The 26,011-nt window shown below is 37.2% G+C and overlaps 1 protein-coding gene across 8 annotated transcripts in view; it reads right to left on the reverse strand.

Annotated features, from left to right (window-relative positions):
• The window catches only part of ankrd28b (ankyrin repeat domain 28b), a 96,936-nt gene that overhangs the window by 34,070 nt on the left and 36,855 nt on the right, over positions 1–26,011 (reverse strand). For 3 of the 8 annotated variants that reach the window (XM_042346699.1, XM_042346684.1, XM_007897606.2), the window contains exons 3-12: positions 23,746–23,824; positions 20,691–20,761; positions 14,144–14,344; positions 12,705–12,792; positions 12,143–12,285; positions 10,455–10,667; positions 7,573–7,651; positions 4,557–4,671; positions 2,248–2,330; positions 770–833 (exon numbers count right to left, since the gene is read on the reverse strand). In XM_042346699.1, coding sequence (XP_042202633.1) covers positions 770–833; positions 2,248–2,330; positions 4,557–4,671; positions 7,573–7,651; positions 10,455–10,667; positions 12,143–12,285; positions 12,705–12,792; positions 14,144–14,344; positions 20,691–20,761; positions 23,746–23,824 — 1,136 coding nt within the window. Of the gene's footprint in view, positions 1–769; positions 834–2,247; positions 2,331–4,556; positions 4,672–7,572; positions 7,652–10,454; positions 10,668–12,142; positions 12,286–12,704; positions 12,793–14,143; positions 14,345–19,348; positions 19,754–19,919; positions 19,977–20,690; positions 20,762–23,745; positions 23,825–26,011 lie in introns of those variants that run through there. The other 5 variants (XM_042346691.1, XM_042346681.1, XM_007897610.2 and 2 more) reach the window with 4 other exon arrangements.

Below are 26,011 nucleotides of genomic sequence, written 5' to 3' on the forward strand. Positions count from 1 at the left end.
ATGTTGTTCTTATTGGGCAATTAATAATAATTGTGGTTAATAAGTAAAGTTAATTCCCACATCAATAAATGAAATAGAAATTCAGAAACTGTTGGATTAGAAATAGACATTTTCTTGCAGTTCAAAATTCCCCTACGGTTCAGGCTTTAAATATATGTCTTCAAAATTTCAAATACAATTGGCAATAAGAAACAATTGCTAATCGGACCTCCAAAACATTTTTCATTCCACTCTAACCCCAAACTTGCAAATCATCTTTACAAATTTGGAGGACATGGTCACAGTTAAACCAACAGTAACAAAAAACAATTTGGGGCATATATTTTAAATGTACTTCCAACATAATCACCGTTACTGGAAGTATACCTAAAATGTCTAGGCATAACAAAAAAAACGCAGATGTTGCTACAACAAAGTCAAAAGCATTTTGGTGCCAAACTGAGCTCTGTTATGCCAGCAGATAAACCATTTAACTCAAACAAGGTGAAAAACAAAAAGGTAAGGGTTGCATAGCATGATGCTTTAACAAACTTTCCTAAACACATTAAGAAAAGGTCAGTGGTCATGCCTGCCTCACACGACTGCATCACTTCATTTCCATTCACTTTGTAATTAGCTCAACTCCTGTGCAGCTCATGGCATTTACTGCTTTCATGTTATTGACTAGATAGAACTGCGGCTCTGTGAATTAGGCATATCATTATGTCGACTGCAGCACAGTTGATGGCTCCGTGCTACATACTCAAAAAAGCACAAGGTCATTACTCACCCTCCAGCAGCAGCCGCATGAAGGCAGGTCCTGCCAAATTCATCTGGGGTGTCTATATCAAAGCCTGCACAATGAATGAGCTCTTTGTGAATCCATAAAAGGAATATGCAAGTATCCTGTCAAGCTGCCAGCAGTAGTTTTAAAGCTGAACTGCTACAATACTGAGAGGTATTGTACAATTCTTTGCAGATTAGCAGTAACCCAACAAATTTCTAATGCTAGATAGTATTACAATGCAAAATTCTAATGTTGACTAGAATTGGTTTACTTTGTGTTAAAAGATATAAAATGAGATCCATTAAGTTATCACAACATATTTAAAAGCGTTAGTTATGAACCAATATGCTTGATCGGTAATCTAACATTACTGTCTCTTAAGTGTGTAACTTTCAATAGCAGGCACATAACAAGGACATCGGCACTTTCCACTTATTCTGGAGAGCAATAATAATAATCCCTGCATTTGATGCAGCGCCTTATCGCGTCTTCAAGAAGTCTTAAAGCACTTCATAGAATATATGGTAAAGTGTAGTGTCTGTGTTTTGTGGATGAAAACGGGAGGGAAATAGAGTCAAGAGAGACAGGGAGGGAGAGCAAGAGAGACAAAGAGTGTGCGAGTGTGAGAGAGGGAGAGATTTGATATAGCGCCTTATTGTGTTTTTGAGACGTCTCAAAGCGCTTCACAGAATATACTGTAAAGTGTAGTGATATTCATATAGCACTGTGATCACAGTGCACAATGGCTGCAATATTCAGAAGAGGAAAGAATTTCCAAGTTCCCCCTCCAACATTTAAATGCTTAACCTACCTACAGCAGAAAAAGGATTTCAGTTATCAGATGTCTTTTCCTACTGTGAATGAACTGAACTTTACATAACTAAAATGGGATTCAGATCAAAATCCATCAGAATTCCTATACATTCTCACATCTATGGCCAAATCAGTTTGGGGAGAGGGGAGAGATAGAGGAAAGCAACATTAACTGGACACTGATTCATCTGCAGAATTCCGATGTCTTTAATTGCTACTGTTGCAGATAAGCATAAATAAATCAGATTTCTTTTAAACCTCTCCTGCTGCATACACACACCTAGTGTATATATGCTAAAAAAAAATCAGTTTATCCGGCTGAGTGGAAATTACACAAAAAGGAAAAAAACAGCAACAGAAGTAAATGCAAAACACATATTTTAGTGCTTCCTGGTTCATGGAAGTTATCTTGGAGCACTTTTATTGTTGAAATAAACTGAACTGGGGATCCAAGTCTCATCTATAAATAATGTACAAGTTGCAACAGCATGGTTACGTTTCATACAAATAACTAAATTAACTACTACAAAAGATCAAACTCCTGAGGATTGAATTTAGGTCAATGTCAGGGAATGGCAGGAGAAAATAAAGGCTGTTTATGACTGTTTATACATTAATTAACTCAGAGATCGCAATATCTACCATGATTCAACATTTATTACACATACCTGAGGACAACAGCTTCCGACAGCAATCTGAGAAGCCACTTAATGCTGCTAAGTGAAGTGGAAACATCCCATGGATACCCCGTCTAGAATGGAAAAATAAAATTAGACAGAAGCAATATTTAGGATCAAATATATATACACATATAATGTACTTACACCCAAATTATCCAACAGTTCACAACTATAAGTGGCTCTTGTCATAACACAAGTCAGCAACTCCAGGTAACAGAAGGTGCCAATGTTCACCATATAATTCTAGTGTTGTGAAGCTAGGTATGAAAAATGAAAGGTCTGTAGCTATATTATATATATATTATAAACACTTCATAATGCAGGTTATTACCCAGGCCGATCTGACTGCAATCAGTGTAGAAGAAGTACAAGAGCAGATTGTTAACAATAGTGTCTAGCGTGACCAACAATATAAGCAAGTATGAAGTTGCAAGGACTGTCATATTAAATCCTGGCAATATTTCAGGTCTAATGAGTCAGTGAAACGTATGCAACAATTCTGAAAAGTTTCACTGAAACTGTTGCTGTACCTTAACTCATCTAAATAAAATGTACAATATCCATTACATTTGGCCCTGTTTGCATCTTGCATCATTGATGTTCATACAGAGTTGTGCAAAACACTGCAACGAATATTCAGTGCAGCACAACCAACCAAACTCAAAAGATGGAGCTACTACCTACAATCATTGAATTAAGGCCATCAACTGGTACAAACCTAACAGATGCTTTTAATGTTTAGAAAAGTCACACCCATTTTGATATGCTTCGAGTGTCTAGAAGAGATGCCATATTCGACTGGGTGAGGGCATCTTGAGTGGATTCTCATAAGAATCAGTGGTTGGGATTGTGTTATTTCTTACCTACATATGCAATTAAAACTAATACAAACTCACTGAGCTACAGGGACTCTTTTATGGAGTCCTGTAGTCAGTGGTTAAAGTACTCGCCTTGCAAGCGAGAGACATGGGTTCAATTCCAGGCAGAGCGAAGCCTTGGGCAAGTTTCCTCACTCCACACGCCTAATAATAATCCCTCCAGAAAACCAAAACAATAATAAATTGGTCATTTTCAATCCACGACTGTTTGTAGGACACTGCTGTGCGCAATTGGCTGCCGCGTTTCGCCAACAAACATACAGTCAATTCACTTTACAGCATATTCTGTGAAGCGCTTTGAGACGTCTAGAAGACGTGAAATGCGCTATATCAAATGCAAGGATTATTATTATTAAATCAGCTATGTTATTGAAAGGCACTTTTTTGGCAAGACAGATGTCTGGCATGTGCGAAACTTTTGCTGTGCGGAGCAGTTTCCACTTCAGGAAGTGAGAAACCCACCAAAAGTACTTTTTAATGCATGCTACATCCCCAGGAACAGAGGAAACCAATAATTGGTGATCTATGCCTGGAAAACATAGAAGCAGACTGACAAAAGTGAACATCAGAACCCTGAAAATGCATCCTGGGGATATTGGTGGAACTTAACCAGCTAAAGACCAGGGCAATTTACCAGCATGAAGCACAAGTACTTTTCACTTCTTGCCAATTAGGCCCCCACCTACCCATTAGGACAGTGGCCTAATGGTGTAATGGATAATGCTGAAGCTTACCGATCAGCTGCAGCTGAATCCTTGGTTTGAATCCCACAAAATATACAGTCAATTCACTTTATTGTTGTCCTGATCTGCGCTGAGTTTGCTGTTCTCAGCCATGACTGAAAGGAGGCTAAATTGGCCCTGGGCTATGGAGAATAAATCTTGTCCCTCTCTTCAATGGATCAAATTCTCTTTTCTCATCATTGATTTATAATAATCCTTGCATTTGATATAGCACCTTATCACGTCTTCGAGACATCTCAAAGCATTTCATAGAATATACTGTGAAGTAAATTGACTGTATATTTTGTGGGCGAAACGCAGCAGCCAATTGCACACAGCAGTGTCCCACAAACAGTCATGGATTGATTGACCAAACCACTGTTGTTATGTTCTTTTGAAGGAATTATTACCCTCGGAAAAGTGATCCGCCAATCGACTAATAATCGGGTTTCTACTTACTGCTAAGTAAACGGAGGCGTGTGGAGTAAGGAAAATTCCCCAACATTTTGCCCTACCGGGAATCAAACTTAGGTCTCTCATTTGCGAGGCGAGTGCTTCAACCACTGATCTACAGGACTCCACGATTTTCTTTGATGTTTGCATATTGTGCAGGACCAGAAGTAAGTGGATGCCCATTACCCTTGGTCTAAAACAAGCTAGTATGTAACTAGCTCCAAGTCAAAAATATATTACTCACTTTGCAGTGTCAGCTCCGCTGGTGATTAGTGTATTTATAAGCAGCTCATGTCCATACCGAGCAGCTATGTGCAAGGGAGTATTGCCATTCTTATCTTCACAATCGATCTCTGCACCTATGAAAGAAATAACACTAATCAGCAAGAAAACAGTAAAAATATCCAATTTGTTATTTCTTGTTCATTTCACACTTTTGTCAGCCAGACAATATGCCCTTTTAAATGCAATTTTTCATAACTGTCCCTTTTAGCAACAGATACTGCAATCAATATCAGATTTGTATCTCTGATCACACAATCACCTGCATGATATCAAAACATTCACACACGAGTCCTATTCACTTATTTTCCCGAATTGAAGTCACTTTCAAAAGTTCAACTCAAATCTAGGTTGTCTACCAATAAGAAGTTGTCCCACTTTTCAGTTTAGATAATTGGCCAGACCACCTGCTACTGAAAGAGGATGGTTTGAAACCATTAATAGATACAGTACACTGGAGACAACAATAGTGATTAACCTAAGGTCAAGTCATTCTCCCAAGCTTACAACTGTAAAAGATATTTATAGGAGAAAATTGAATGTTTATACTTTTAAGAGAAGAAATGTAGAACTGCTCATCCACCCTCATGATAATTTGGAATAATGATGGATTTTAGAGGAGACATGACAAGAAAGGCCCCAACTATTCTGTGGCCATTATAACCTACAACAAGATAAAGGAAAATTTCTAGAGAGGTATTGGACCGAGACTGCAAATCAGCAATGTGCAATTTAAGGGCCATAGAGTTAATACCAATACGGTACAAGTATATTTTTACAATATGGTACAATAACAAGGAGACAATGAATTCAGTAAGGCATGAAGTGGGTGTTGGGAATTCAGTAGGACTTGTGACATTTTCATGGTATCACAAAAAAGGGACTGATCTGTTTGAATTGTGATACAAAACTATGCATGTTTGAAATAGAACCTTGAATAAATTACTCAATACATTTTTTAAATTATTGCAGGTCAAAGGCAGGTTATGATCCTTTCTCATTGGTCTGTAAAGGATTGAGGAAGATTTGTTCGGTATACTTCTCTGCAAACCAATCATGGTGATTCCAGGTTGTACGTAGAAGACAGATGCCTGTAACTAGCATGTTCACAAATTCGGACTTCAGATTTCAGCAGCAGGGCATGAAGAGATTTCAGCATGTCACCCCTGTCAGAGTTTTCTCATCAGCTGGCTGACAGGGATCTGTCTTCAATGTGGTGGGAGAACCTTTAAGGACAGCTTGCAAAATGCTAGCCACCTTGATGTTCGCAAGGTCCAAGTCCAATACTGCAGACCAGGATTGCTCAGGACCAGCTGCTTAATCCAAATGGGCTTTGGCAAATAGTCATACCCACTGTGAAGCCCCCCTCCGCCTCCTTGATGCTTAGCGACATGTCAGTGTAGGCTGGAGCCCTCCCTCTCTTGACCCGCCTCCTATGTTTGCCACAAACCCACCTCACTGCTTGACCCTGGATCACAAATGGATCTGAGCTTCATCCTCAGCTCAGATCCATGAAGGAGAGGTGTTTGCACACAGGTCTTATTTAGCACAACTTGACCTGCATTAGGCCTTTGTTGTCCTCGAAGAGAATCAAGCATGACAAGAGTGTCCTACACCCCTTCCTTGCACAGTTTCTTCAAATCCAAAAGTTGGCGCCCACAACCTCCTGATAAGAATCAACAATTGGGACTAATGTATCTTATATCTTCTAATCAATACCTTCACAGTCCTCTCTTGAGCTGTGCAGAACCATGATTTTGCACTTGGGGGCACCCAAGTGCAAAATCATGGTCCTGCATGATTTTGCAGAACTGCGTGTCCCAGTGTTCAAGATGGTGAGTGCAGTGCAAAAGAGACCGCTATCAGCACAATATCATCCGCAAACTAAATTTATAAAGCTAAATCTATGACATTGGTTTATCCCCTTGGAAACAGCAAGAGTATCTCCCTGCAAGCCTTTTGCAGAGCTTCAACAGATCTCGTAATCTTTTGAATCTCCTTAAGTGAGTAGAGAAGAGTGTGTTGAACAAATGTGAAACCAAAACTCCTTTCATGTGGTAAGAATTGCCCAACACTGTAGAAGGTCTCTTGTGTACCCAATGTATTAATGAGATACAAGCCCACTGCAGCACATATTGCTTAAAGGTTAATAGCTTGAGGGTCTTTTCTGCAGATGTGTCTGTTTTTAGCTGCCACTTCAACAAGATCCTATAAAGTTTAGTCACATATCTTCTCACAAAGTACTTGCACTTCACAATGTGGACATAGTACTCTATAATGTGCAGATTTAATCAAGTCACTTTTTTTCTTGAAGTTGAGCAAGAGATTCTTTTTTTAATACATTTTTAATGTTCAACAGATTGCACAAATGCTTGAGAGGAGCTTATTCTGGGTTTCCTTTTAATTATGTGTGGGCTATTCCAAATTGGTAAATATTTTGGAATTGACAAAAATGATTAGTATATAAAAGACCTGTTTAACATTTACAGCAAAAAAAAACTATAAAATAGACAAGTTCAGCATTTATTGGCAAGATATTGCTAAGTTAAATCAGATTTTTGGTGTCTGAAGAGCACCCGGTTTTCGTTCAGGATGGTAAGCAATTACTAATTATTTTGCAATAGAAAAAGAATAAGGGATACATTTTCAAATCAATAACCACAGTGCCAATCTCTACAGAGCTTAACAGTGATTATTTTTAAGCAAAAGCTTCGAAAAATGTGAAATGGGCATTCACATATAAATCAACCCCTCAACCTTCCACATAAATCAATAGGGAGCTAATGTTGCATTATTTGAATTCATCCCTTAAGCAGCTTTGTGAAAGAGAATTTTAGGGTTTCTATATTAAAAAATGTTCATAAAAAGAGCAATTTAAATATACAAAATATTACAAAGGAAATGGATAGAATTACATATAACACTCTTGGAACTTAACTGTCAAACCAGACCTAATAAAGTGGGTCAGTTTCAGTTACCATTTTGGATGATGGTCTGTGACCTTGAGAATCGGCCGTGAATTGCTGTCATGTGCAATGGAGTCTTCCCGTCTTTACTCTAAAGTAGAATTAAATTAAACACAAGTTATTATGACAATACTAAATTGTTAATGTATACAACTTATACTGCCTTGTACAATTTACTTTTATATTACAAGCAAATATTTACCAATCATAGCTGAAAGATCAAAATTAGAACTAACAAGCTGTGTGTATTTTACACAATTTTAACAGGTTTCTTCATCTTTAACTGCTGTCACTCAAGGATTTTTGCCCTTCAGTAAACCATGAACAATATAACTACTCAACCAAAAGGGATGACATCCGATGATCAACTCACAGTTCAATGTGCAATGAGTAATTTGCTCGCAAGAGAAACCCCTTAAATAGGTCAGTCATTCCACATCAGTATCTTCTACTTTCTATTCCCCACCATCGGGGACTTACATTTCCAGGTCATGCCGTATTATTCTATACACATGTATAATTCATTTCACCTCAAATGTCATTTCTACTGCGGACACAGTGTATGAATACAATAAAAAGGCATTAAAGTAATAATAAAAATAATCCTTGCATTTGATATAGTGCCTTATCGTGCCATTGAGATATCTCACATTTAATATTAATATTAAACAAACAATATTAAAGTTTCAATATCATAGAACAGACAGCAAATACAGTTACGACAAGCACAAATCTATATTATCCAGACACTTCTACAAAGGCAATATCATGTCCACATTTGGTTATTTGGATTTTAATTGTTAAAAACTAATTTAGTTTATGTATGCATTTCAGTTCCTCAATGACATATGCGGGTAAATGTAACCTTCTATCCAGCACTGACCAATACAGATTAAAAGATGTGTGTTTGATTCAGAGTGTGCTGAGGTAGCCAACCTCGGGTTGAGTAATCAGTACAATAAGCCTCAGCACCTCTGGCAAAGGTTAACCAGTATTCTGTTTCCATTGACCCCTGCTGTAACGTGGATCTATGTTAAATGAAGGATTGGCAATGGATTCAAGCTCCCGAGCAGTGGTCGAGTTCACCTCATAGTAAAGTATGCTGACACATGGTATCGGACAGTGACTGGCAGCCAATATTAAAAAAGGAGGCAAATTTAGCAGATGGGGGATAAGAGCAAGAAGTGTACACATGCTCCACAATTCACTGAATAAAAAATACTGCATTTGATAGTTATGTGAATTAACAGGACAATATTTATATCTACAGTATATAGTATATAGTGTCTTTCACATGTGGATTTCTTAAAGCGCTTTACACTGCTCGCTGGAATCCCAAACCGAGGACAACAAATTAAACATATAATCTCAATTCTTTGAGCGCAATATCATAAAAAGCCTGTACTGACCATTTTCTTATTTTTTTCTACCATGATCTCAGATCATTTAAATTTTAAATTCAGTAAACACTCAAATTATTTTTGAACCAAGTATGTCTTACACTAAAAACTGCTAAAAAGGTTTTGCTTCAAATGTGCAGTATTTACTTTGTAATTTTATATCTCCCAGTCCCATCTCCTTTGAGTGATTTGCGCAATCACAAATTTCTTGTTGCTTATTTACTAGCAACTCAATCCTCTAAAACAATCTTATACTTGCCCTGGGATTGCTAGATTTGACACTGAGTTGAAGTCTACTAATTTAATATCTCAATTGCTTGCTTTATGAATTACTGTACAAGAATAAAGAAACTCCTTAATCTTGACTTCCAAATGTAATATTTCAAACTGTTTTAAATTTAAGTTAAAGTGGCATATTTAAATTTAAAGTGACATACTTAAAAAGAAGTGATCAAAAACAGATCACAATTTAGGGAACACAGCTTGCATGGTTGAAAACATGTTGACACTTTTTTTTTAAAAAACAGAAACATAAAACCAGTAAATAAAATTTAGGAGAATGAAGAGCACTGACTACTGCATGGTTATACTTTTTTCAAATTAATGTATATATTAAAACGGACATTTGCTAATCTTAAAATGCACTTGCATTTTTATCTGATCTAATCCGTTAATTTCGATTAACACATAGATTATCCTTAATGTACACAGGAACAGAATTTGTACATGAAGAATACTTAATATTTTAGTGTAGCTTAAACAGTATTATATGCAATATATTCAGTAAACTACTAAATATGTGCTTGTATGCAATCAGCTCAACAAGAGTGCTATCAATTAAGCCAATTATCTGACTCCGCATGTTGTACTATTTTATTGCTTATGCCCCATATCTTAAATATACAAGTCTTGAGTCACAAGGTTCTGGGTTCAAAACCCACATCAGGACTTTGACATCACAATCTTGGCTTACACTCTGATACAGTAATGGGGATGCAATGCATTTTGGAGTGCTACATTGTTGGAGCTGCCATGCTTTAGATGAGACGTTAAATCAAGGTCCCATCTCTCTATTGAGGTGGAGTTAAAAGATTCATGGCAATATTTGAAAAGAGGGAGAAATTTCTCCCAATCTCCTGGCCAACAATCCCCCCAAGAAAAGCAATATGCAAAATGGCTGCTGTGTTCAGCTACAAAAACACAGTAAATCTAAGTGCTGAGAGACATCTGATGAGAAAGGTGCTATATCAAATGCAACCACTTGCTGGACATTAGCAGGCATCTAATTGGTTGCTATACATCCATATTTATCTGTATTCAAATACAACAACCTTTATAATCTACACACATCACTGAAACATGCAAGTAATCTTAACCAAGAAAAAACATAAAATGAAATAATTATTTCAAGCATTGACTGAAGGCTGCAATTTATTCCAACTGTTAACAATTTGTACCAACATTTACAGAACTTAGTTACATCGATTCACCTACCTTAATGTTCACTTCTGCCCCATTACTGACCAAGAGTTCTAAACACAGTGCACCGTGTGTTGAAGCAGCAGCAAAATGGAGTGGAGTGAAGCCCTTCTCATTCACTTGGTTGACATTTGCACCACTATCAATGAGTTCATTCACAACTACATCCTGGCCATTGTAGCAAGCCACATGAAGAGGTGTGTTCCCATATGCATTTGGTTCATTAATCTGTGCAAGTACATAGCAATAAAAGTACATAAGAATATTTGCTCAATTGGATTGTACAACAAACAACTTGTAGAAGTCCACCAAAAAATGTTTTGATTTGGGACAAGCCCCTATACAATTTAGAATAGGCTGTTGATTCGCCCTTTTGTTCTGATCCTTCCAAACTACTGGCTTAGCCATTTACTCAAAAAGTAATTTTATAAAATGAGGAATAATTCATAACATCTGATTGAGAGCTAGCAACTAAATGCGGCCCAAGTGCTCTACTTTCAATGATTTTACATTCATCTCTCTAAGCCATAAACATCTGGTATTTATTGAAAATCAGATTAAACCGTTGTAAGGGATCGTGCAGCTGTAACTCATTTTAAACAAAGAACATATCAAACAAAAGCAAACACAAACAAAATAAAAACAAGTTTCAGAAAGCTTCATTTGATGCCTGCAGCAAAAACAATGCTCATCTGAACTAAATAGTCATTGCTCACAAGGCTCCAGAATAACTTTGGTAGAAATGCTGCAAATGTATTTTATTGCTACAATACAGCACAAAATAAAGTTGTACTATTTTAGTTTTGCACACCATGTTGAAATGCGTGTTGTACTATTTTATTGCTTATGCCCCATATCTTAAATATACAAGATTTGTGTGTGTGTGTGCGAGTGGGGGGGGGGGGGTTGGGGTTTCTTGTATGTTGTCAGAGGTAAACTTTGGATAAGCAGAGTTGGAAATTAGAAGCTCCTGTCAAATTAATCTTTTTTTAAGAAAAAACTATCCGCTGAGAGAATCTTACAAGGTCTGACAAGAGAATGAACATAAAAGGTATTCAAATTCCCCTCCTAACAAAATAAAAAAATCTTATGGAAAAATCTAACTTTCACCTTTTGTAGGTTACCTATATGAAGTAGAACCCAATTATAAAATTTCAACCACTGTTATAATGTGGTACAACCAAAAAAGCAGCCGAGTTAGCCATTGAGCATGCGAGCAGGAAACTGGCCAACTTCCAGTGCTATTAATTGTCTGGCTTCTGGGCCATTCGGTCACTGCCGAAGTCACTTCCTAAGCACCATTCATGAGGTGATAGTGGAAGTGATGTCAGCAATAACCTGACAACCCAGCTATCTTTTTAGCATACAAGAAGCTGATCATCTGCACACCAAAACCCAACAGCAGGTTCACAGATCATCAGCCTCATAAGCTAACCAGTGTATAAGGGGGTGACTAACGATGGGTTTTACTGTACTTCTGCAAACAAGACACATATTCACTGTTAAGAGTTCACATTTAAAACAGAACTCAATGTCAGGTGAGAACATTTGGTTGAAATAATTGTGAAGTTTTTATTAAACTGGTGTCAATAGGCAATAGTGAAACAAATTTTCCTGTTTCTATGAAAGCTAAGCAAAAAGTATTAGTATTCTACCTAGATTTTTTTTTAAAGTGAAATACTTATGGTAATGTAAAAACTTACATCAACTCCAAGATCTAGGAGGTATTTGACTACGCTGATCATTCCACTGGAAGCTGCAGCATGAAGTGGCGTATAAGCTTTCTTGTCCTTGCACGTCACTTCAGCTCCATGTGCTACTAACAGCTTAATCACTTCAATGTGACCTACAAAACATAGCAGGATACAAATTTCAGAACAGCAACAGGTATGGACAGATTATTTTTGTGAACCATTACTGCTATCTGACAGGTTCAAATCATTTTAGGTTTTCCATTAGCCTCTCACATACTGTGCTGTTCAATCCATTTGATATAATGAAAAGATTCTTTGTTTGTCAGGCAGAATTAAAAATTTACTATTTTATGATGAAACAGTTACTTTATTATACATGCACTTCAAACTTCAAGTAGGCTTGAAGTATTTTAGCACTTTATAATTTTTAATATATACAAAATAACAACTCTTGACATACTACTGTAGAACCCAAATTATGTGGGTCATTATAATAAACTAATTTTTAAATTATGAGAACAAAGCAATCATAACTACTTGTCACAAATAAACTATTAATGTCACCACATACCCATGTATGCAGCCCAGTGAATAGCACGCCGGTCTTTCTTATCAAAGGCATTGATGTTGGCACCCCTGGACAGAAGCAAGCTAACCATCTAGGAAAACAAAAATTTTAATTTGATTTTTACATGCATTTTACTCTGAAGACTATTTTAGTGAAAAGTCTGCAAAGGCCCCGTTTTATAAATAAGGAAAGTACAATATATTGGAGTTGTGTTGTATTATTTAAAATATTTCTGTAAATGTAAGATTCTTTTTTGAGAAAGCATATTGGTTTTTTGCATCATAAAATGTTACAGTACAAAAACTAGCCAGCTGACCCAACTAATCTGTCCTGGTGTTTTACTCCATGAGCCACTTAATGTAACTTAACTTTCCTGCTCATACTCTTTAATATTCTTCTTCCTCAAGAATCTAATTCCCTTTTATAATAATGTACAATGTTTGCTGCAACAATGGTTCATGGCAAAGAATTTCACACCTTTCCAATACCACTTTTTTTTTAAAAATCTATCTTACATTTCTGTGCTCTAACTGTCCTGTGAAACTCGTGAAAATATTCTAGTAACCCCACTGTATTATTATAAAATGAATCATATATAGGATTGATGTAGTTGAATTGTTTCTTGCCTCTCTTATTTGCAGGCTTTTCTTTTACTTGCACCTCTCTCTCTTTCTACCTTTCCACCCTCCACCCCCACCTCCCTGGCCCACATAACAGGACATTACTAACATTTCAACATAGTTTCAAAATTAGCATCAGAAATTAAAATGTGCTGTTAAAGTTCAGGAATTTGCTGAAAAGGAAAATACATTTGAAATGTGCAGCACTGTCTCATACGCAACTGAGCCAGATTCAATCCCAGGGCTGAGTTTGTTGCCTTGGCCAGACGAACAAAAGGGTTGATAAGATTGGTCCCAGTCACTGTGGAGCATTTTCTACAATAACAGGTTGAAGAATTCACTGTCAAGACTCGTACTTAAATTTTGCAAGTACATGTGTGCAACCAGAAACTATAGAATCATTTCAGGATGAGTTACTATATCAGAAGAGGAGTGGCTAGAGAATGGGGAGAAAACATCCATAGGATTTTGAAATCTGCACTGGCTCACAGAGCAGGGAGATCACTTAAATCCTATCGCCCCACCTTATCCCTATACCTCTTTCAAGCCCCTCTCTTCCATTTACCAATCGACTTCCTTCTTGAAAGCTAAAACAAACACCCCTCCTCGGCAGACGTTCCACATCCCCAATATCATGTCGAAAAAAAGTCCAAATGCTTTAAATCGGTTGACGATCAGAACACTGTAAAAGTTTATAGAGCAACACATTTCTCATTTCACATCAACGTTGTGCTCTTTACAACATGTGCAGAAATATGCATACACAACAATTAATGCATTTATTTAGCACTGACTCATTTTAAAAGATTGTTAATAAAATACCTCTACGTGTCCACTGAAGGCAGCATGGTGTAAAGCAGTTCTCCCTGCTCGGTCAGAGACATTTACATTACTCAACAGAGGAACCAGAGCTTCGGCACACTTCACCGCCTTGTTTGCGGCAGCTATGTGTAAGGGAGTCTGCCAGTTTTTGTCACGAGCATTCACATCAGCTGAATGCTTTAAAAGCACCTGAACTGCATCCTAAATCAAAGAAAGATTTTGATAAAGATTACAATATAAAGTACATGAGATGAACAAAAACATCAACAACTGGAATAATAAACAACCATCTGGATTGATTTTCAGAATGCATTTGAACGTAATTTACATCCCAGAGGCCTATTCTGCTCAGTTCTCACAATACCCATGTCAAAGAATAGACCTCCTTTGCCATTAACTTCATTTTATGAGTGGGAACTAAATGTCAAATTACTGTTCCAGCTGGATCAGACAACAAAGAAAGCTGAATTCCCAGGACTTCCCTTGATGACTCATTTCAATAAAGCACTGTCCCCAAAAAAGGATAGAAGGGGTGGGAAGGAAGTGGTCCGCAGAGTAGATTAAAAACTGAAACTTGAGTATGCTGAGTAAATTATGGTAAAATTGCAATCCAAAATAGTTCTAATCATTGTGGAAGAAAAATTCCACTGTCAAATTAAAATTATTTAAATTAAATAACATTTACTCCATTTCTGTAACAATGTAGCTACAGAATTTAAGAACTACAGAAAACCAGCTTCAAAGTTGAGACAGAATTCAACAATTAGAAGAGGGTGTTTTGGGGTAGCTGGTGCTCATTCATATTTGGTAAACTGGCAATGTCATTTGAGTCAAAGCAGTGTACTGGTTGGCACTCATTTCCTTCATCATGTCAGGTTATATAGTCTTTCAGACAAGAGAAAGAAGCAATGTCCGAAATGAAAACAGTTCGCTTGAGGCTCATATAGCCAGAAGACATAATGATCTCAATTGTAAACGAAGTTGCATTAGCACGTATAATAAAACTCACATAAGTCGTGTCAGCTGGGACAACAATTGCAATGACTTATGCGAAGTCTGAGTTGATTTAATCAATAATCTACAGTGCGCATGCATAAGTCAATGCAGTCAGTAAGTGAACATGCGGTGACTGGTCAAGACTACATTTCCTGCAATTCAGTGCACGCGCACTTACAATGGAAGTGCAATACATTACACATTGGAATGGCAGGAAATAGTTCTTCTGCGTATGCGTCGACTGATCAAGATTATTTTCCTACAATTCAATGCAGCTGAGTGGTAAACGCGCATACATCGACAGGTCAGGCCGTCATTTCTCGCAATTCAAAACAGCCAATAATGCAGGAGTAATTTTGGGGTAAGCGTGATGAATAAGGAGGTGATTAATACGAGAAGCGCAAAGAAATCTGGAAACTGAAAGGTACTTGGATGAATGTACAACTTGGGTGATTGATTGTACATTTATAATAATACTTATATCTGACGTATCACGTCTTCGAGACGACTCAAAGCACTTCACAGAATATACTGTAAAGTGAATTGACTGTATATTTTGTGGGCACAAACTGCACACAGCACTGTCCCACAAGTAGTCGTAGATCAAGTGACCAAATTCTTCTTATTATTTTTAAGGGCTTATACTTATAAAGATAAGACTTATCCATATTGTATTGTATGTATTAATTGGGTTTCCAGGTCACAAATTCACAATCTTGGGTTGAAAAGATTTCTGAGTTTGATGTTCTGTAACCCAATTGAAAATGGTTTATTATAGTAAAAAGTTTTGAAGCAGGAATAAAAAAAAAGCCACAGATGATGGGTGGAGAGTGGCAAGGGACACACAGCCTGACCGAGGTAGCATTGGGTCCAGACAGGAAAGTGAGGCTGTAGATGATTAGCTCGGGGAGGCAAGAGTGATCTTCAAAATGATCTGCTAGAAGAGAGAAATAGCGAAGCCTGGTGAGGGACTGAGGTGGTAAATAAACAAAGTTAATGCAGACAGAGATGCGGAAACAAAACCTACAACAACGTTACGTATTTCTGGAGGAAGTTCCAGAGGGTAGGACAAACTGTCTAAAATGGTGGGACAGAGATTATGCAGCAGGCCAGAGGTGGGGGAGTGACCAAGGAAGTAGAGTTGTAGATTAGAGGTACAATGGGGCAAAACCGTACAGGTATTTGAAAGTGAGAGATGATTTTAAATCAATTAATATATTTTTTTCTAGTGCAACTGTAAATCAACTTCAGGAGCATAGAAGACACTGATTATTACTGAAGCCACATTGCTTTAATACACAAAATGCTGATTTTGATTTCAAACTCTTAAAAAAATCAATTTTGCTGGAATACACAAAGCAGAATAAAAACCTGCCTCAGAAATAAAATATGGCTAGATTCTGTAACACTGGAAATTTCTGGTTAGCAACCACATTAAGATAAAAATATTTTATTTACTGCAAACAATCACGTCATTATCTGTTCGACTCATTTGCATGATACCACTTCCTGTTTTGTGGTTAAAAGGGATTTCAAGAAAATGTGTTTTTTTAAAAAAGGCCCCTAAATATGCACATTTTGGAGGATTGAAAAAAAATTGCAACATATACCTACACAAATGTAAGTAGAATTTATTTTTGTTCTCCTTTAAAGTCCAATTGATTCAAAACTGCGCCACCTGCGTATCCTCACCAGAACCAAACTCTGCACTCCCATAACCTCAGTCCTTGCCAGGCTCTGTTGGCGACCTGTCTCAGAGTCTCCGAATGAATCCATGTTTGTGGGACACTTGTGTGCGCAATTGGCTGCCACATTTTGCCCACAAATATACAGTCAATTCATTTTAGTCTATTCTGTGAAGCGCTTTGAGATGTCACGAAGATGTGAAAAGCGATATATCAAATGCAAGGATTATTATTATTATTTCAAGATTCTCAAATTCACCTACCAATCACTTCATGTTTGCACTTCCTTACCTCTCCAACCTGTTTACTACCCTTTGCTCAGCAGGCTTGAGTATTCTCTGCATCCCACAACCCCTCTACTCTTGGCGGCTGTGCTTTCAGCCACTACATCCTGATACTACCTCAATCGCTCTGCCTTGCCCCACTTTGCCCATCTTCAGATCAGACCTGAAAACTTCCCTCTTCGATCATGCCTACGATTACCTCTAGTTACCTGTTTTACAATCGTCTGTCTATTGTTTATTGTTCTTACTGCTCTCGAATGTACTGTCTACACACTACTACTTTCTACTTTCAGATTTGATCAAAGGCTATTTTTCACTTACCTTGCATTTTTTCTCTCCCTCTATCAAAATCATTTAATCTGCTAAATGAAAAAAAAGACCTTACATTGACCTTCTATTTCCTTCTCTACCTATTGTCCCTCACATTTCTCCATACTCCTTTTTGTTCTGCGCTTGCCACATCTGTCTAATTTGTGTTCTGTACTGGGGGTTCTTTTCAATTATCCCTTCTTTGCAATTTCATCCTGACAAAATCCAACCTTTTGCTTTTGCAATTTCAAAGAACCACTGAAGAACTTAAAAGGGCTGAGACCAGTACAAATCAAACCCATTCTAATTGCCCTCATACCAATTGAGTGTAAAATAATTTCCTGGCAATATCACCTCTGCAAGCTTGATTTGGCAGTCATCCTGCAGCTTGATTCAGTTTGCAGTTGCACATCTATAATTCATTTTCATACTGATTAAATTAGATTTTCATATGAAACTGCTATGAAAAATTTTGCAGGATAAATACGATACAAACCAATACAAAACCTAGATAGGCTTGATTCACAGATCAGAGATTTAAATTCCAACCCACAAGAAATTGCATATTAAGATAAATTTCATTAAGTACAGGAATGCAGATCTGGATTGCAAATCTCCACACCAAGAAACAGGAACACCGTAACAGGAAGCAAATACCCATTTCCTTAACAAAGCATCAAAAGGAACAAAGGAACAAAACAACCTACTAAATTGCAAGTAACTCGGCAGCCTTCCACAAATCCAAATGGCAGAAAACAAAGAATTGCTTTTTGAACATAACAGAATTAAACATTAGTACTCATTTTAACAATTAAACCAGGCCGTGTAAAACTATTAGTTTCACCATAGATCAACTCAATACTGAAGTACAAAAACACAGAAAAGGGTCAAACTCTGGCCTAGTTTTGCATCTTTTCTTCAATTTATTCAATTTGCAGGATAACTTTTCCCTCAAAAAGGAGACGTAAGAGTCCCTTGGAAACATGGTGAAAATACGAAGCAATGAAGGCAAGTCCTCAGGACATCTTGCACTAATTCTTCCGCACTGAGCTCCATGAGACAATCACCCCTATCCTCACCTGGCTTTACTGTCTCCCGATCCTCCAGAGGATAGTTTAAAATCCTTGTCTTCGCCATTAAAGCCCTCCATGGTCTTGCGCTGTCCACCTCTGTGACCCCCTAAAACCCTACCAATCTGTCCACTTGGCGGGTACTGGCTTGCTCCACGCCCCCCGCCCTACCCACCCCATCATCAGCGATCGGGCCATTAGCCTTTCTGCACTTCTCTTTGGAACTCCATTCCGGAGTCCCTCCTCTCCTCCAAGGCCTGTCTCAAGACCTTCCTTTCCGTTCATGCCTTTGGTCATCTTCCGTCATTGTCAAGTGATTCAACCATAAAACAACACCCACAACTTGCATGTATATAGTGCCCCTCACACAGGGTACAGTCCCAGAGAAACAAAAGAACTGGTAGCAGATGAAACTACAATGAAGAATTCAACAGCAATTTATTACTGGGATTGCTAAATAACTGCCCACTAACTTTTGAAGGAATGACATGGAAAAATTTCACCAAAACTTCCAAATTGCTATAAAGTATTGCTGAATAATAGATCCATCGGCGATTGGCAGATCACTTTTCTGGGGATAATAATCCCTTAAAAAATAATTTGGTCACTCAATCCACAACTGTTTATGGGACACTGCTGTGCACAATTGGCTGCTGCGTTTTGTCCACAAAATAGTTAATTCACTTTACAGTATATTCTGTGAAGCGCTTTGAGACGTCTAGAAGATGTGATAAGGCGCTATATCAAATGGAAGGATTATTATTATCCAGTAACAGAAAGCATCAATTCAAAATTCTAGTGTTATTGGAACTTATTGGAAGTACAATTGTTAGTGTAATGTTCTGCATAAATCCACTTTACTTCATGATTTAAAAAGTTATTTTCATTCTTAGCTCCTTGTTCTACCATCTGTACAAGTTCCACGTGTCCATCACAGCTTCTACGAAATAAAAGCTTCCTGCACTTCCTAATCTCTTGAGTCATCTTTATTTTGAAGCTATGACTCCTTATTCTTGAGTTTCCTGCATGGTAGAAAAAATGTATCTGCATCCAAATGTTAACCATGTTCATCAAGTTCCCACTTACAACACCCACTAATCTTTTACTGTCGAAAAGGAAAATTCTTTCCGCCACCCTACCCAAAGTTACCAATTCATGCTGTATGGTGCCATGGTGCCCTCCACTCTCTTCACTGCTGCCCCAGTTAACTCAGCACAAACTGGGTGTGTTTTCAAACTAGGTAGTGGCATTATTAATAGCATTTTACCCACAAAACATAGTCAATCCACTTTATAACATATTCTATGAAGCGCTTTGAGATGTCACCACGACATAAGGCTCTATGTCAAATGTAAGGATTATTATTATCATCATCATCATTCAAGCTAACAAAGTAGTTTCCAAGCTTGATTTGCAATCCTTCACAGCTTACATGGTTTCCTACAAGAAAGTTTCTATCGGCCAGACGAGAAGCCATTTGCAGCAGCATCTGTAATTCATACAAATACATCTTCTATTATGTACAAAACATAAGTTAACTATGTCTAAAATGTGGCAATCATTTCAAAATGTATATTATAATACTCAATGATTTCACTCAGTGAGGTTTTGGCTTTGTTTGGGCAGCACAAGCCAGAAAAGTATAAACTTATGTTGAAATATCCTGCAGTAAAACTGCAGTTTTACTAATAAAGTATGATTGGTTCAGCTTATCATCAGAAACCAAATGGAAAAAGTCAAGACAGTCAGTGGGCATCAAGTGAAGAAAAGAAAACTAATATTGCAATAAAACAGTGAAGAAATTAAAACAAAATTCTGTTAATTCTAAAAATATGCACCATTTTGTACTCGTCTTAAACACATTTGCCAGCAGCAAATTTATATTTATGAAACTTGACTCAAATGATGAATCTAATGTGCAAAAAGCAACAACAATTCCCACAACACTAGTGAAACTATTCCTCTACCATACAAGTCAGACTCTGTTAACACTCCAGTAGACTGTTAATGAATCCACTAACCTGAATTCCACGATTTTCACTCGAAGCACTGGAAAAGTAATTTCTATAAAACCCAATAATCTTTGGGAAAATTAGATTAACCGTTACTAGATTGCGTTTTGTACAACAAACTGAAAATGTTCATTGACCTCTCAGACAACATCTCTAATACTGCCATTAAAAGATCAGCCATTTACACTTACCTCACTGCAGGAGGCTACAGCACGGTGCAGAGGAGTCAACCATTTGTTGTCTTTGGCATTAACTCTGGCTCCTAAAAGAACAACATGGTACAAACACTTATTGTAGTTACATACTAATTAATTTGCAGATATTCTCCTACCAATTTATTATATTATTCGAAAAGAGAAGCGAGTTTTTCACAGTGTGCTGCTCAACAAATCTTCATAAAATTGAACATTTACCCATGGCTGTTCGTGGCACTCTGGCTGTGCTCAAATTAGCTGCGGTGTTTGCCCACAAAAATATAGTCACTTAATTTCCCAGTAATTAGTTATGAATCACTCAACACTTTAACATTATATAATAATAATAATCCTTGCATTTGATATAGCACTTTTCACATCTTCTAGACGTCTCAAAGCACTTCACAGAATATGCTGTGAAGTGAATTGACCGTAAATTTGTGGGCGAAACGCGACAGCCAATTGCGCTCAACAGTGTCCCACAAACAGTCGTGGATTGAAAATGACCAATTTATTATTGTGTTTTTTTTGAAGGGATTATTACTAGGTGTGTGGAGTAAGGAAACTTGCCCAAAGGTTTGCCCTGCCTGGAATTGAAGCCAGGTATCTCGATTGCAAGGCGAGTGCTTTGACTACTGAGCTACAGGACTCCTATCAAAAGAAAGGACTATTATACCTATTGTAAGACTTACATGACTATTTATGGTTAACTAGCAAGAGCGCTTTCCACACAAGTTCAAATCATATTGCTTCATAGCTACTATCAGGGTCTTAAAGAAGTGAGTATTGCAGTTCTCATTCCAGTTCTGACTGGGCATTATTCCACTGTACATATCTACCCACAACTTGGCACTAACTGACACTCTCCAATGCCACAAAATAGATTAAGTGACAAATGTTAAATTACCAGGGTAGTGTCTTCCCATTTGTCTGAATAATTTTTAAACTCTACATACAAGTTAATAGGGAATCATCATGAGAATTTTTTAATGATGTTTTAATAATAATCCTTGCATTTGATATAGCGCTTTTCACGTCTTCTAGACGTCTCAAAACGCTTCACAGAATAGACTGTAAAGTGAATTGACTGTATATTTGTGGGCAAAGTGCGGCAGCCAATTGCGCACAGCAGTGTCCCACAAACAATCGTGCATTGAAGTGACCAGTTTATTATTTTTTTGAGGAAATATAATCAGGTCTGTGGAGTAAGGAAACTTGCCCAAGGTTTCACTCTGCTGGGAATCAAACCCAGGTTAAGTTTAAGAGTTAGCACTACAAAGAGATAATTTACAAATTATATCTATTTGGAAGACTAGGCTTTTATCAATAATAATATTTCCATTTAAGGGAGCAGAAGTCAGAGGATGATGTATTGATATACTTCCGTTAAAAAAAAGATTTAGTTAAAAGTATTAATAGTAGGGAGTTGGCACCACAGTGACACACCTGACAAAGCACGGAGCAGAATTGAATTATCTAATATCTAAAATAGGCAAGTCCACAGCATTCCCGCATATTGATTGACCGGGAGTTAGAGATACAGACATGTCACTGGAGGATGAGATTCTTGTGACTTGTCTCTTGATAATCCTGCAAACGTCAATGGGTATACTGATCCACCCACCACACGCAGTGGAAAATATACCAGTACTTGGAATGACTTGCTGGGAGCTGGGAGGAGCTAAGACAGGATTCATATTAGCTTTTAAAAGGGAACTTGATAAAAATCTAAAAAGTAAACTACAGGTATATCGGGGAAGAGCAGGTAAATGGGACTGAGTTAGCTAAGTTTAATTCCAGCACACGTTGGGGCCCTTAATGCCCTGGATTCTATCAACCCATGTTATTTAGATGTTGGAAATTGAAGATGTGTACTCTGTCTTCAGAAATAGGCAAAAACGCATCAGAATCTCAGTAGCTGGAACTTGAGAATCTTAAGTGCAGGAAAGAGTATCCACCCATCTCAACTTCTGACTAACCAAAATTAAACTTTCCAGCCTCTGGTTTGGAGCCAACTGGCACTGGTATAAACTGCACTGATATCAACTGTCGCCAAAACAGTCACTGGAACAAATGTCAGTTGGGCGTTGGCTGATACTTTCTGCCAAAGGAAGTGCAGCAATTGTGGCTGCAGTCAGATTAATCACAAATGATCCACTGTCAAACTGGAGGAAGATGTGTTAGAGGAAAACTCAACCCCTTCTTTTTGCTTCTATCTATTTAAAATGTGAACTCAACCTATGCTGCAGTTCTCAACCATTCCCAATAACTGTTCTAAACTGCATCTACAACTGAGCTTCTTCCAGTAGTTCTCCCCAGTTTAGCTCATGGTCCGCTTTGCAGAGATGCAGTACTTGGTGATCGTTTAAGGCTTGAGTTACAATACATTGCTGGGCAAAAATTTAGTGTTTTACTTTGAATTTGACTGGTGCTGTACGTAATGCCGATTCTGCTAGAGTAAAAAAAAGTATACTCTACAGTGATGAACACAAACTTATTTTCAAAATAAGTAATTTAATCACGACCAGCTTCTATGTGTAAAAATATCCAGAAACTAAAGTTAAAATACAAGATCCCCTTTGACAATTAAGCTTACACACTTTACATTTAAGTAAAATATAGAAAGATAAAATACACAAATAAATATGTTCTAGTTTATTCTACTGCTAAAGTGTAAGAAATACAAGAATAGTTTATGGATATAATTGCAATACATCTAAATCTTCTCCCAAATAATTTAGAGCCTTGCTGAGCCAGCCTTGAAATATTTTCGTGGGCTATCTACACTTTTACTTTGAGATAAGTAATAAATGGTAGAGCTTGAAGGTGTTATCCTGCTTCCAGGGGCGCTATATAAATATAAGTTTTATTGTTGTCGTCTTCCAGCCTGATCTAAGCACTCCAAGAGCAACTTGGATCCGGTTGTAATTAATAATTGCCAGTTGCTAAGGGAATACAGTAAATAAGGTCATTACGACTTTTATACAAAATTGTACATAAAAAAAATCTGTAAACAAGAAATTAGTTGACAAAGCATACAATCAAACAATACCTGATAAAATAAGGAGTTCAATAATTTCAGCATCTCCCAGATATGCAGCAGCATGTAAAGGGGTTCTCTTCTCGGCATCCTGCAGCAGAGCAGAAAAACAGCACGGTTACAGGATGGTTTTTATAGATAGAATTTACATGTTTATAGCAGCGCTTTATCATATCAAATGTCTCAAAGTCTTTCAAACGTAATTATTGTGAACTGTACGTGAAATGTAATATGTTGATAATTCTATTTGTTGGCAACATGGCAGCCATTTGCATCAGCAATGTCCCACAAATAGCCACGAGATGAATGAAGAATTAATACATTGGCCAGGACATAGCATACCAGTCATAATTTTAAGAAATACAGTGCTTTGTTACATCCAATAAATAGTTGATTTTATGATAGCTGTCTTCAGCACACCAGTCAATGGTAATAGTGTGAATACAATTCTACAACCAACTCCAACCCACAGATATATGTATTACTACAGTAATTGGAAGTACTATAGTAGAAAGTGGTCAAAATGTATTTTTAAAAAAAGCAGAATAAACCAAATTGCTGCCAATCAAATCTTCCATTTTCGTTCATAGCACATTTTAAGTGCACAATAGAGTGTACTACAAAGACCATTACAAATATCCCATAACAAAACATCCTTAAAGCTGCCTTAAACATAAAAAATACATCACATAAATAAAGATCACAATAGCTCAGATGAAGTCCTGATCAGCAATGCCAGAAATATGTTAGTGTACCACCTAATCTCCCAGATGTTTTGAAAAAAATATTAGCAGCAGTCTACATTTTAGCTGTAGGGTCATTACACTATCAGAGGGCTTTTCTTTTTTCTCTCTATCCCTCAATGGTCTTTCCCCCACTAATTCTAAAGGTTGAGTAGGTCAGTTTCATATTAACATAACTTAGTTATAATGCTCAGTAATTTAATTAGCATGATACGGGCTCTTAAATCTGACGTACTAGCGGATACAGCAGAAAATAGCTCACTGCATCACTTTTACTACACCATATAATGCATCATTTTTACTGTAGCATACAACATTTGTTTCTGAACGATTCTTGGAATCTCCTCAGTATACAAGTTTAAATCTGTAACCATGTTTTGAGCATTCTTTGGGAAACAAAAACATCTGACAGGTTGCCCTGAATATGATGTCACAAGAACTTTATATCAAGTAAACGAGAAAGAGCTTAGAAACGGATATGCAACAAGAACCTCAAAGATGCAAAGCTGAATATGCATTCATGATGTTAAATATTTAAATTAAAAGCAAATTGATTTTGTTTAGTAATATTCAGCATGTTGTAAAACCAAACGGCCTTCACTGAGAACAAATCGAATGTAGATTCATGTCAATTTACCTTATGATTGGATTGAGAATCCTGTTTCAGGTGCCTTAAAAAAACTAAGCGGGGGCGGGGAAAGATAACAACAAATGCAACTTTTTCATCGGATGTGTCATGTCACATTTTTCCACATATTCCACAAGACTGAATGTAGAAATGAACAGCAGGGAGAAAGCCAGTGGCCGGAGTGGTAGGATCAAAGGAGATCAGTGGTGCAAAAAGGTCGAAAATCCTTACGAAGACAGCCCCACTCAAATTGGCTTAAAAAAGCAGACTGGTTGGCACATTGATGATATTTGCTAAAGAAAACCTGCATAGTAATGACACATTTTACTTGGTGTTGGGTTCCCTTAGACTTTGGCTAAAGTGAAACAAAACTTTTTGCACCTATTTTAATTTGGCAATTACTTTTTGTTTTCAAAATGTGGAACTCCAGCATTTCTATTCCAACATTCGCATCTGTAGTGGTGGAAGTGATTCAGGAAGGATATTACTTGTAATAATTGGTTCCTTTCTGGTCAGACATTTAAACTCAGCATAAATTAATTCTGCAATTTCACATTTGACAATCGTGAATTTCCAGGTTAGTGGAAGTTCCTGTCTGAAGCTCTGCAAACATTTACTTTTCACTAGTAACAGGTTTATTGCAACAAACACCACAAATAATGGCTGAATGGCTTGTGATAATGGGTGTGCAATGAATTGTGAACTTTTAAAATTACACATTAACTAGAATGTGTGAGGTCACACCACTGTTAACCATTAAACACTGAATAACACATTAATACTAGACATTCCAACATCAATTGTTCATGAATAAAACAAGTGCTGCGGCAAGGGAAAAGTAATGAATCCTGAATTGACTATTTATACATACAGCTAGTTATTGAATGCTAATATCCACCCTGTAATT

This window comes from Callorhinchus milii, unplaced genomic scaffold, assembly GCF_018977255.1.
Source record: "Callorhinchus milii isolate IMCB2004 unplaced genomic scaffold, IMCB_Cmil_1.0 Scaffold2, whole genome shotgun sequence".
Taxonomy (NCBI): Eukaryota; Metazoa; Chordata; class Chondrichthyes; order Chimaeriformes; family Callorhinchidae; genus Callorhinchus; species Callorhinchus milii.